The sequence below is a fragment of the Microcaecilia unicolor genome, chromosome 5 (assembly GCF_901765095.1).
Source record: "Microcaecilia unicolor chromosome 5, aMicUni1.1, whole genome shotgun sequence".
NCBI lineage: Eukaryota > Metazoa > Chordata > Amphibia > Gymnophiona > Siphonopidae > Microcaecilia > Microcaecilia unicolor.
The window spans coordinates 182258269-182271979 of record NC_044035.1 but is presented as its reverse complement, the minus strand read 5'-3'; the positions used below and the strand labels follow the sequence as shown (position 1 = coordinate 182271979).

At 42.6% G+C, this 13711-nt stretch overlaps 2 protein-coding genes across 2 annotated transcripts in view; both read right to left on the bottom strand.

Annotated features, from left to right (window-relative positions):
- The window catches only part of LOC115471307 (chymotrypsin-like protease CTRL-1), a 49898-nt gene extending 45584 nt beyond the window's left edge, over window positions 1-4314 (bottom strand). The window contains exon 1 of the mRNA XM_030205009.1: window positions 4263-4314. Within this exon, the coding sequence (XP_030060869.1) occupies window positions 4263-4314 (52 nt within the window). The remainder of the gene's footprint in view (window positions 1-4262) is intronic.
- Window positions 4315-12392: 8078 nt separating this feature from the next.
- LOC115471306 (leukotriene B4 receptor 1-like) lies at window positions 12393-13421 on the bottom strand. Its single transcript, XM_030205008.1, has one exon. It carries the CDS (start codon window positions 13419-13421, stop codon window positions 12393-12395), a length of 1029 nt encoding a protein of 342 aa, XP_030060868.1.
- Between the last annotated feature and the right edge of the window lie 290 nt (window positions 13422-13711).

Genomic DNA, 13711 nt, shown 5'->3' with positions numbered 1-13711 from the left:
CAGTTTGTGGCATGGTGGATAGCTGCAGAGAGTAGTTTTATTGACTGGTACTTTTTTGAGGTGATGGGATAGTTTTGGGGATGTGGTTAGTAGAGAACAGGGAGAGGGAGTGGAAAGGAGGAATTCTTTAACTGCTATGTTTTGCTGCATGTAAATTTGAATGCTGCTGCAGCTGGAACTCCTTTTTCTCATAGAAATTAACCTTTTTTTTGAGGGGTGCTCATTTCTCTGGAACCCCTGGCCTAATTTGGCCCATTCCAAAAACTCAATTCCCCAGCCCCCCAATATTCAAACCCATTTAACCGACAGGAATGGTACCTGGCCAGTTAAATGGCACTTAACTGGCTATCTAGCGATATTCAGCGGGGGATAGCTGGCTATCCCCCGCTGAATATTCCCAGTTAGTGGCTAGGAGATAACTGGCTACATCGCACGATATAACCAGCTATCCACGAATATTCACCGCATAGCTGGCTACTGTAATTGGCCACATCAGGCCGCTTAAATACTGTTGGCTGGTTTAAACTTAACTGGTTATCTCTGAATATCAACTTAGCCAGTATGTTTAAACTGGCCAAAAATAAACCAGATATTGAAAGCCGGTCACCAGAAATGGCCCAGGCATTGAATATCCGGGCTGACTGCCGGCCACGGGAGTTAGCTGGGCTCCCCCTCGCGGTCTGAATATTAGTCCCAAAATGTCTTTTTACCAGTTTTAATCATATGCCAAGTTTCATACCATTCAGTTAAATGTTCTATACTACAGGAACTCTTGTTCTCATAGAAGTGCATTGGGCCTTTATTTTTCGAGGGAGGGGACTTATTTCTCAGGAACTTCCAGTACAATTTGGCCTATTTTAGATCTTGATATGTGTTTTCACTGGTTTTTCTCATCCCATTTGGTTAAATTTTCTAAGCTATAGCAGCTGGAACTCCTGATCCCATTGAAATGCATTAGGCCATTTTGTGGGGTGGTGGGGGTCTCTGGAACCTCGGTGCCATTTTGCACATTTCTGAACTCAAAGTGTCTTTTTGTTGGTTTTTCCAAAGTGCCAAGTTTCATTCCATTCCATTTAATCTTTGGAGAGTTATTTTGTCCCCTTGCAGATAGACACTCTTGACACCTTTTGCATAATTCGTTTCAACTTCCATTGCATTGGAAAGAATATTAAGGATTTTAAATGTGTAACACTTTAAAATTCAACATAAAGAACTCTACTTATCTTGGCCTTTCTAAGCATTGTATGAGAATTTAACAGATTGTACAAAACGCAGTAGCCCAGTTGATGTTTGTAGTACAGAAGTTTGAACATGATTACTCTATATCTTATGAAACTTCATTGGTTACCTATTGAATGGTGGGTGTATAATGAGTTAGATGGTCCATCACACGAACACTTTCAAGCGGCTTTACATTTCTATTGTCCTACTCAGGGGCCCTTTTACAAAGGTGCGCTGAAACATGGCCTGCGGTAGTGTAGATGCATGTTTTAGGTGTGCGCAGAATCATTTTTCAGCGCACCTGTAAAAAAATGCCTTTTTAAAATTTTTGCTGAAAATAGATGTGCGGCAAAATGAAAATTGCCACACGTCCATTTTGGGTCTGAGACCTTACCGCCAGCCATTGACTTAGCGGTAAGGTCTCATGTGGTAACTGGATGGTAATGGTCTACGCGTGTAGAATGACGATTACTGCCTGATTACCACCACGCACCAGAAAATATAAATATTTTCCGGCGCATGTAGCAGACGCGCATCAAAAATGAAATTACCACAAGGGCCACTCGGTAGCCGGGTGGTAACTCAAAATTGATGTGCACATAGGTGCCTACGCAGCTTAGTAAAAGGGCCCCTCAGTCTTTATGCTTAATGAGTCACATGTCGCTGCAGTTTCCTTCAGTGAAGATGTGAAAAAGCAGAAATTCATTTCTTGTGTGTTCTCCTTTTTCTACCTATAGAATGCTGATACACTAAAATAGCTTGATCAAGGAAAACACTGTAGAATATACAATAAGGTAAAAAAATGTTAAAAGATACAAAAGAATAGCTTACAAGAAAGGAGAGGAGGAGGGGGAACCAAGGAAAATCCTGAAGCTGAGTATCACAAAAGGAAATAAATCATAAGGAACAGTCAATTAAAGGAGAAGCAAAACTAATAATCATGACCCAGAAACCCAAACAATCAATCATTTTCCTGAGAATTGAATGGTAGCTCAAACATTTTGGTATCCAAAAATGTTTCAGTTGATCAGGATCCAAAACCAGATATCTGGTAGCGGAAAATATTACATTCACAAGGAGACTGCATTTGGAATTGACCCCAAGGATCAAAACCTCTTGCCTCATACTCAAGAATTGCTTCCTGTGATTCTGTGTACTCTGACAGGGATCAGGGAATATCTATATTTTAAAACCTATAAACAAATCAGACCTATAACAGTGTACACAGGATCAGAGGAAGCAATTTTTGAGAATGATTTATTTAAGGTTTTCACTGATTATCCTCCTATTATGTGGACAACTCACCCTGCAAAAATTGTGCCTGGAAGATGATTTATGAAGAGAGTCAAGGCTCATGTTTGTGATCAAGAATATTAAGGTAATTAGTTTGTTGGTGTGGGGGGGGGGGGGGGATAATTATGGGTGGCTTTCCATCATGTGTTTTAGTTATATATTAATATAGGGTTCAATATTCACCCAGTGGCGGTGAGTGTTAATCCCAGATATTCAATGCCGGACCACATCCATGCTTTGCCATTGAATATCTGTCTTTTATGGAACTGGCTAATACATAGCCAGGTTAAGTCAATATTCAGCACTCAATTGGCCATGGGTTACTGCATAAAGGGGGTCTTTGACTAAGCTGGGGTAGCATTTTTAGCTCGCGGTAGAAATCAGCTGGTGGCAAATGCTGAGATGTTCATTATATTCCTATGGGCATCTCGGAATTTACTGCCAGCTGATTTCCTACAGCGAGTTAAAAGCAATATCATGACTTAGTAAAATACCCCTAAAGATAGGACTATGTTTTTTGCAGTCCCATTTATGTGGTTACCCTGGCCAGTTAAGTGCTGAATATTGGCACTTAACCAGCCAAGTGCTGACTCCACCCCAGAACACCCCCAAAATAGCCGTTTTTCATGTAGGCACTAACTGCTAATTTTCAGTGGTGATAACCGGTTAAGTGCCACTGAAAATTAGTGGATAGTCCCGAGTAAGCGATTTAACAGGTTATTTTGAATATTGACCAGATAGTAAATGAAGGCAGATAAGGACCAGCATGGTTCATCCAGTCTGCTCAGAAAGATCACCAGAGTTGCACCTGTAACTATATGCAGGTTTCCCGCCCCCCCCCCCCCCCCCCCGGCACACTTTGTTGTTAAGGTTAGATTTAAAATGTTTATTTTCTTCTTATTGTTTTGTTTGTTGAATATGGCTTATGTTTGGTTTATTATGTTATTTGAATATGACATGCGTAGGATAAACATAAAGAAATCCTGTATAGAAGGAATAGATCCAAAGAAGCTTAGCAGAGATTTGAAAGCAGCACTGGCAATTGGGAAGCAAAGCCAGTACCGGGCAAACTTTTACAGTCTGTTCTCTGATCATGACTGGACAGATTCAGCTTCAGAAGTTGGAGAAAAAGACCAGTGCTGGGCAGACTTCTATGGTCTGTGCCCTTATCATGGCTGAATAGATTTGGATGGGCAGGAGTGGAGCTTTTCAGGGGCTTCAACATTAAATTCAGAAATTTTAGAACGAGGGCAGTGCTGGGCAGACTTCTAGAGACCTTTGGTCTGCCCCAGTGTGGCAATACGTATGTACTTATGCCCTGAAAATGGCAAGGACAAATCAAGACCAGGTATATACATATGAAGTATCACATACTATATGTAATGAGTTTATCTTGTTGGGCTGACTGGATGGACTTTACAATTCTTAATCTGCCGTCATCTACTATGTTACCACGTTACATGTTTTATTTGTTTGTTGTTGTTGTTTTATTATGCCTAAACCATTTAGAAATGTCTGGATTTGATACATTTAAATAATTACAAATAAATAAATATCTAGATTAAAATGATCTATAAGTGAACAGGAATAGTCTGCCAATTTAAAGTAGGTGCTTTATTAGTTTAAGAAAGCCACCAGTTACCTACAGAAGCCAGCTCTATTAGTTAAAGAGATGGAATATTAAGGAAAGAGGCAGCCTGTGAAGTAAAGGAGAGTTTCTGGATGATAGGAGATGGGTCTTCACTTACCATAAGCGCTGCCAATAAAGGCCAAGAAGCAGAAAGTCCAGAGGAGAGCCATGTCTGTACCCTATGAGGCACTATACACAGTTTCTGTCAACAATTGTTCATGTTTTATAGTGCTCACCTGCAGCCTAATAAGCTTGATGACCTTGAGGTCTTTCTAAATATGTCCATTTGATAGACGTATCTACTCTATGCCACCTGCTTACAGTCCTTGAGCTGATAAAGAAAGTTAAATCCATGAAAAACAAAGTCTTGCGGTAAATATATCTATCCATTCTGTTTCCTTCTGTCCAATTCTGACGGCAAAGGTTAAAGTAATATTTCAGGTACATGTATTTTACCCTTGTTCATCAGCTGTCTGAAACTTTCCCTGTACCCACCCTTAAGAATCTTTGTGATGCATTAAGGAGGTCTTTTACTAAGGTGTGCCAGCATTTTTAGCTCACGTGAAAAGCTGACGCTAAACACTGAGACACCCATAGGAATATAACGGGTTTCTCAGCGTTTAGTGCCAGCTGATTTTTAGCGTGAGATATAAATGCTAGCGCACCTTAGTAAAAGACCCCCTAAGAGAGATGTTTCTGAGAGACTGTGTAGGACAAAGGAAGAAAAGATCACATAGAGCTAACATTTTTTAATCAGCACGCGGACTTTTCCCGCAAAAATCTGCCATAACAAAAACAGGTGCAGATGGCCAGATGTACTTTTCTCTGCAGCAATTTTCAAAAAGAAAACATACAATCATGTTCCATTTGAAAAGTGCAATCCTGAGATCTGCGTGCAAATAAATTAGTTAATAAGCTGTTAACAATCCATAATTGGCTGTTAACAAGCAATTACTGATGTTAATTGGCACTAATTTGAATTTGCACATGGACCTGGCTGCATACAATTCTTAAAGATCTGTGCCCAGATTCAAAATGGGGCATGGGTCGGTCAGGTGTGCCCTTTATAGAATAACACTGGATTTGCTGATTTTTCCCAGCACCTATTTTTTTTAGCACCATTTACTGAATCTTGCCCATTGTGGCTCCAAAGATGTATCTATTAAATCTTAAAATTTACATCCTACTTAATTGAAAGGGGCCTCATAAATGTTACAATAGAACAATACAAAATAATACAGAGCTTATTAACTATCTTATCCCAAAGGGGTGCAATGCAGTTTATAAAATAAAAGATCAGTACAAAATTTGGAAGAGACAATAACATATGAAAAGAAATTATTTTAAAAAATTAAAAATTAATCAAATAGAAAATATATGATAAAAAAACATAAAATAACCAACAATGGTCAATTAAAATCTCATCCAAAATCCTCTCCCTAAGTCCATAGAACAGGTATAAAGGATCCCTGGTGGCTGGCTGTATAATCGGTATGTAGTCTGTGAACAGGTAGAAAAAATCCACATTGAAAAAATAAGAGAAGGAAACTGTTGAGGATTAGAATAAAAATGCCCTGTTATTAGGCCTTCCCCAAGTGCACAAAAATGTACAAAGCAAAGTTAGAAGAGCAATAAGGCATATAGGGATAATTCTATAAGGAGCTGCCTAGATTTAGATGGCAAGAACACATGTAAATACTGGCATGTAAACTATGTACATAGCTATGTTGACACATATGTGCTAAAATGACCATTTTCCAGCAATGTCCTAGTCTACAAGTATACAACAATGTTTCATAGCACATACTTTACTGGTGGGCATTCACGTGGGCAAGGTTTGGATGGAGCGTGGGCAGGGTGCTCATTTCTATGCATACATTATAAAAACTACTATAATAAGTACATAAGTATTGCCATAGTGGGACAGACCGAAGGTCTATCAAGTCCAGCATCCTGTTTCCAACAGTGGCCAATCCAGGTTACAAGTACCTGGTAAGATCCCAAAAAAGTACAAAACATTTTATACTGCTTATCCTGGATTTTTCCCAAGTCCATTTTAATAATGGTCTATGAACTTTTCCTTTAGGAAATCATCCACATTCTTTAACAATCTAGATGCGAGCAATTACTCCAACTCTATGGCTGGTGTTAAGTGATCCTGCCTAAAATATAGGCACCTTTTTGACTTATTTCATTAGTATTCTATAAAGAAAAGCATGAATCTACTTTTCCTTACAGAATAGGCTCCAAATAGGTGCGTTCTTGGTGCCTAAAGATATGCGTCCCTTTATAGTTTAACCCTGTTAGGGTAGATTGGAGTAACTGACTTTCACTCCACTTTATTATTATTATGCTTTTCTGAAAAATTCCAATTTCCCATGAATATTTGAAGAAAAATTTAGAAATATCTCAATTAGCTAACAAAGCAAGAAAAAGACAAAATGTCTATATACCTATATATAGCCCACATCTAGGAAGAGAGTGACATAAAATAGAAGAAATAAAGAACAGAAGAAAACAGACACGGATAAACCTTATAACTACTACTACTACTATTTAGCATTTCTATAGCGCTACAAGGCATACACAGCGCTGCACAAACAAAGACGAAAGACAGTCCCTGCTCAAAGAGCTTACAATCTAATAGACAAAAAAAAAAAAAAATAAAGTAAGCAAATCAAATCAATTAATGTGAACGGGAGGGAAGAGAGGAGGGTAGGTGGAGGCGAGTGGTTACAAGTGGTTACGAGTCAAAAGCAATGTTAAAGAGGTGGGCTTTCAGTCTAGATTTAAAGGTGGCCAAGGATGGGGCAAGACGTAGGGGCTCAGGAAGTTTATTCCAGGCGTAGGGTGCAGCGAGACAGAAGGCGCGAAGTCTGGAGTTGGCAGTAGTGGAGAAGGGAACAGATAAGAAGGATTTATCCATGGAGCGGAGTGCACGGGAAGGGGTTTAACTAAATAATTATTCCTAAACCAAACATCAGCCTCTTTCAAGAATTATCCTGTAGAAATTTCTCAAGTTGCAAGGGCTCAATGAAAATATATTGTTTCCCCTGATATGTGACCAAGCACTAACAGGGGAAACAAAGAAAAAAGCCCCCTTAGCAACCACACTCACTCCACTTTCTGTCTTCCACACCATAAGGGTTTACTTCAAACTGTGGAGGGTTTACTGCAACTTGTATAGTCACCCATGGTGTGGTGATATCTGCAATACCTATTTATAATTCTTTGCATATTCCAGTTGAAGTTCAGTGAGAGGTTACACTTAACAATTTCTGAGTGATCTTCTTACTTGTACATTTATAGTCTCAAAGTATTGATGGGTCGTGCCAGAGGAAAGTCTGAAGACTATAGATGTCTTGACCTTTTTGGCTCAGTTCTTCTCCAGCTGGAGGACAGAGTCCCTGTACCTGTGGTCTGTAGAAGCAGTGCAACTTCTTGGGCTCTAAGGCCTGCTCCCTACTCCTGACATCTCCAGGTCAGTGACTGTGTTAGTCCTAGACTGGTTTTTCCCCATTTAAGAAGCTGCTGCAGCTTTGAGGTTAATAATGATGGTTAGCCCTTAGCATGGTTCTGGTGCAGTGGCTCAGGGCTGTAAGCCAAAGTCAAAGCTAAAGACCCTCCCCTGGGATGGATATTTAATAGGAGCCCTGTTTTTCCTCCACGGGATGGATCCTCATATCCTGTCAGTCAGGAAGAAAGATACAGCCCCTATTCTGGAAATTGTAGGGTTATAGAAAGGTCAAAATTATTTCTCTTTCTGGTAGAGTGCTGAAGGTTCTAGTACTGCTGCACAGGAACAACTTCAGCAATTTCTGCAAAAGTCCATATTCTGTTATTCAGGTGGACATTGGGGAAGCCACTGCTTGCTGCGTGATTAGTAGTATTGAATGGTGCTACTAATTGGGTTTCTGCCAGGTACTTGTGGCCTGAAGCAGGATATTGGGCTAGATGGACCATAGGTCTGACTCAGTATGGCTTTACTTATGTTCTTAATTACTCTCATAGTCCATAAAAACATAGTAAAATGAGGCAAAAAATATCAAAGTGCTCACAGTATTTACAGTCTTTGATCTCCTCAATGGTGTGCTGTCTCCTCTGCTCTCCGGCATTCCTTTCACTAGTGGATGAGGTTTGAACCCTCTCTGTAACTTGGTAAGCGTCTTTTCACTTTAGGGTTCTCTAGTAGCCCCAATCTCTTCTTTCCCAAATAATAGCAATGCAATACACATGTGAGGGTATAGGGAATACCCTCTTCTCTTCAGATTCTGCTCCCAGTTCTTACAGAAAATTATGTTATTTACTTTTTACAACTCAGTTCTCCTTACTTATCACATGCTTCTCATGCTTATTGTATCTAGACTAGTAAAAAAGGCCCGTTTCTGACACAAATGAAATGGGCGCTAGCAAGGTTTTCCTCGGAGTGTGTATGTTTGAGAGAGTGTATGTGAGAGTGACTGTGTGTGAGAGAGAGAGTGAATGTGCGAGTGTGTGAGAGAGAGAGTGAGTGAGTCTGGGTGCGAGTGTGTTTGTGAGAGAGAGAGAGTGTGTGCAAGTGTGTATGTGAGACACAGTGTGAGAGAGAGTGTGTTTCACACAGGTACAGTGTGTGTGACAGGGGCGTAGCCAGCCTTCCGTGGGGGAGGGGTCCAGAGCCCAGGGGGAGGGGGCACATTTTAGCCCTCCCCCGGCGCCGCCCCCCCTCCCGCCGCGAACCCGCCGCCGCTGCAGCCTACCTTTACTTTTGCTGGCGGGGGATCCCACTCCCCGCCAGCCGACGTCTTCTTCTCAGTCGCTTCCTGCTCTTCAATTTGTTTGCTGACGTCCTGCACGTTGTACGTGCAGGACGTCAGCAAACAAATTGAAGAGCAGGAAGGACTGAGAAGACGTCGGCTGGCGGGGAGTGGGATCCCCCGCCAGCAAAAGTAAAGGTAGGCGGCGGCGGGGGCGGGTTCGCCGGGAGGGGGGTCCTGGGGTGAATCTGCGGGGGCCCCGGCCCCCACAGGCCCCAAGAAGCTACGCCACTGGTGTGTGAGAGAGTGTGTGTGAGACTGAGTGTACGAGACCAAGAGAGTGTGTGAGTGACTGTGTGACACATAGAGAGTGAATGTGATACAGTGTGAGACATAGAGTGTGTGAGAGAAAGACATTGACTGTGAGAGAGAGTGTGTGTGTGACAGAGATACCTCCCCCCCCCCCTCTCTGGTGTCAGGCCCTCCCTCTCTCTCTCTGGTGTCTGAGTGTTAATGTGCAGGACGCTGAGCTCTGGCTGTGCTTCAAGGAACTGACCAATCCTATTTAATAGAATGCACATCCAACATTCTGAAGCCGAGAAACCTCGTGTGGTTGGTCACTTCTGCTTGTGACGAACCCGAAAGTACGTGATGTCAATTCAGGAGATGGATACAGAGAGCAGGAATGCCTCAGCCATGCAGTCAGCTTCAGAATGTTGGAGGTGCGTTTTATTATATAGGACTAGACAAGTAGGAGATACCCAGATTTACTATGACACAGGCTTCTGGGTTCCAATCCTTTTTCCTCATGTAGCAGAGGCATAGCCAGAAGTCCATTTTGGGGGGCTCAGGGGTGAACTGAGGTGGATTTCCTATTAGCTCTTCTTTCCCCCCTCACCATCATACCTTTGCTGGGAGGGATGCCCAAGCCCCACCAGCTGAAAAGGTTTGCTGCCTGAACCCCTGTATATGACGCCTGAGCAGCGAGGAAATCAGTGATGTGCTTCAGTCACTGATGCTGGCACTATATTCAGTGGCTCTTAACTGGGCAGTCCCCTAAATATCGGCTCTGACTGGCCATGTTTGAAATGGGCAGGTCGGGGGTGTTACAGGGGGCAGAGTTGAGGAGAAGCTGGCAGTTATGCAGATCTCAACAGCATTCAGTGTCAGTGTCTGCATAGCTAAGTGGGCATATAGGATCACATAAAAAGCAGTCCTGAATATACTGTACCTGCCTAGCTATGAGGGTGCCAGCACTGAATATCATCCTGTACCCACTCTTCAGTCCAGGTACCAGCCTGAAGGTTTCCAATAACCTCTCCCTTCCTCTCACCCCCTGAAACATCTGCAGGCCTTTCTTCTTCCCTCCTAGAACATCACCAACCCCGCTCCCCTTCCGAGACCCTCTCCCTCCCAGAACATCACTAATCCCCCTCACCCCGAGACCCCCGGGCCTACCTGCTTGATTCCTGGTGGTCTAGTGGAGGAATGGGCAGAAGCAATGCCTACTCACTCCTGCCCGTCACAGTTGCACCTTCAAAATGGAGCTAAAGATCCTGGTAGCCATTTTGGCATGGAGCCACTGGGGACAGGAGTGAGTGCAGTTTGCTCCTATCCCCATCGCCCAGCTGGATTACCAGAGAGTTCAGTTTTCATTCTGACTGTGGGGGAGGTGGGAAGGGGGTCTTATCTTGCTGGGGGTGGGTGAGAGGAGGTTCTTGTCATGTTGGAGGTGGAGTTCTCTTGTGGGGGTAGGAGGGGGGGGGGTCTTTTTTATTATGGGTTGGGAGGGGGGTCTTGCTATGTCGGAGAGGGGCTCAGAACATGGGCACATGACTTATGCAAGTCTTGGCTGATATTCAGCCAGAACCCACATAAGGTCCAGTAGCCGGACACTCTTCAGTCAGTTGCTAATATTTGGTGCCAATGCCAGGGCATTGCCCAGAATTCTACCTGCGGCAGTCAGCGTTTAAAAAACCGCTGATCACCATTAATTAAATATTGACCAATTAGGTAATAACTAACCATAGACTGTACCTGATTATAGTATATCTTAAGTTCAATAATTATCGTAAAGAAAAAATAAAATCTATTTTACTGGTGAAAATTAGTTTGCAAAAATAAAGACCTGAGGTTTCCTAGTAATATTTGCTTGGTTTACAAGTCAAAATTAATTTTTATACACATAGGGCCTGATAATCAGACAGAAGCGATCAGCGTTTTGCTGACCGCTGCTGGCGTTACACCTGGAAATTCAGTGCTGGGCCACAGCTGGGCACTGGCATGGAATGTCTGAGTTTCTGGAGCCGGCTAACACATAGCTAGTTAAGTGTGATATTCATATTCAGCACTTAACCAGGTATGAGTTATCGCATAAAGATAGGACTGACATTTATGTGGTTACCCTGGCTAGTTAAGTGCTGAATACTGGCACTTAACCGACCAAATGGCGACTCCAGCCCCAGAATGCCCCCAAAATAGCCAGTTTTCAGTTTGGCACTAGCTGGTTATTTTCAGTGGCCAGGAGCCATTTCTGGCCAGTTAAATCACTTTGATCATTGACCCCACAGTTACTGCACAGTAAATATAACTTGCAGTGTTCTGGCCATATTTTCCCTACTTATGATATCAAGGGAGAAGCATCACAAACCATGATCTAAGTGTACTTTCTAATCATTGAGCTTGGTAAATGTGGCTTGAAAATGATTAAGAAGGCACAAACATACACAACACAGGCAAACATAGTCCCACTATGGCCAGCAGTCCACTGACTCCCTATTCTGCCAACATGGCCACTGTGTTCTGTGCATGCTAGTAACGCCTATGGTCAAGTTGGCTACCATTGTGGACAAGACCATACTGAGCTGTGTGACTCCCTCATCCCTCCCCCCCCATACTTTGCATTGCCAGTGAGAGTAGATGGTGGGCTGGGAGCAATTTTGCACCCCTCCATATCTGCATGCTATATGGTCTCACCGCTTGCACAGTCCTTGCTATAGTGCTGACTGTGGAAGGCAATTTTCAAAGACATTTATCTTCCATGTTCGAAAATTGCCTTCTTCCTGGCTAAACGTATATGCCACCTTCACAATATGAGTGTTTTTAGTGAGTGGAAGGAAGGCATTCCTGTAGAGTATATTTTGGGCGACTGGAAAACAATCAAGATTAAAAAATATATATAATCTATATACAGTCTATGAATGGTGTATTTTTGATCTATGGACCTTTTAGGTAATTTTAAAAGAGTAACTACTACTCATGTTGTTTACCTTTGAAATTAACCACAGGATGCTTAAGTCAAAAGATCCATAGCTACATGAAAACTGCTCCCCCACCCAAGCTTTCTATATCTTAAGTCATACATGGCTGCCAAGAATAGCATTACAGTAAGATATATACTTCACTGTTCAGAGAAAGCATTCTAGAAGCTGTAGAACTGGTTAAAATAAATTGGTTATGTACTAAGACAAGTCATCCTACAAAACACAGTCATATCAAAGTCAAGAGGGGTACTAGACATTCTGTGGAGATATACAACCACCTAAAACAGAAGGGGGTTTGAGGGACCTCCTCTGTTCTATATCTTCATGCAGCTGACCAAAGAGTTTAACAAAGTGCATTGTGCTCAACCCTCTGTGGAAGATACGTGCTGCAAAGGCATATAGTAGGGGGTTCAGGCAGCTGCTAAGGAAAAGCAAGGCAATGAGGATGATCCTTCCTCTTTCAATGGTTCTTGCCAGAGCTCTGGAGGTCTCTGGATAGGCAGATTTTAGTGACACAGAGGATACAATCAGCAGTTTGAAGGTGTAGTGAGGAGACCAGCACACAAAGAAAGCAAAGACCACGCTCACAATAAGTTTCCCAGATTTATTTTTCCTTGGCGATTTCAGGCGTTTAATCCCTTTTATGACGCAGATGTAGCATATGATGAGGATAGTGAAAGGCATTGCAAAGCCCACCAGAGTTTCCACCAGTAGAACTGTGACTTGCTGTTGATCAGAGGTGTACTCCCATTCGGTGCACTGGACAGTTCCATTCCTGTTCACAGTGGAACGAAACAGAAAGGCGGGCAAAGCTAAGCCCAAAGCAAGGATCCAGACAGCCACAACCAATCTAGGAACCATGTTCTTCCTTTGCAGTCTTTGTAACTGGAATGGGAAGAGGACTGCAATGAAACGATGGACACTCAGCAGGGTGATGAAATACACGCTGGCGTACATTGTGGAGCAGATGAGGTAGGTTAGGAATTTACAGAAGTGGAGACCATAGATCCAGCCACCAACGAGATTATGAATACTGAAAGGTAACGTGCCCAGAGTGATGATGTCTGCTATGGCCAAGTTGAGGAGAAGCATCACAGTAAATGAATGATGTGGGATCTTGGTGAGTATTGTCCAGATGACCAAACAGTTCCCTGGGATGCCAACAAGGAAACAAGCTCCAAAAAAGAGGCAAGGGGCAAGTGTCCGTTCAACCCAGAGGGAATCAGTCCTGGTATCATTACGCTGTTCATATTTCACTGTGGCAAGTGAAGGATCCATTCTCTTTAGAATACACACAAGGGAATTGTACAATACTAATCTAACTGAGGCACTTTTCCTGCTCCAAGTATGAAGGAAGCACCAGTCATAGTCTTCACAGAAATGGAAATAGGAAACCCAAGTCAGATAAGCCAAAGAGTTCTCAGAAAAGGATAAGAATTAAAATAGCACAGAGATAAGGAGAAGGGAATAAGCAGGGAAGTGTTTTCTCACTGAAACCAGCAAAGAAGTGCATCAGGAAATGCTGTTCCTTTTAAGCACCTCCAGACACAGGAGTAGAGGAGGAGGCT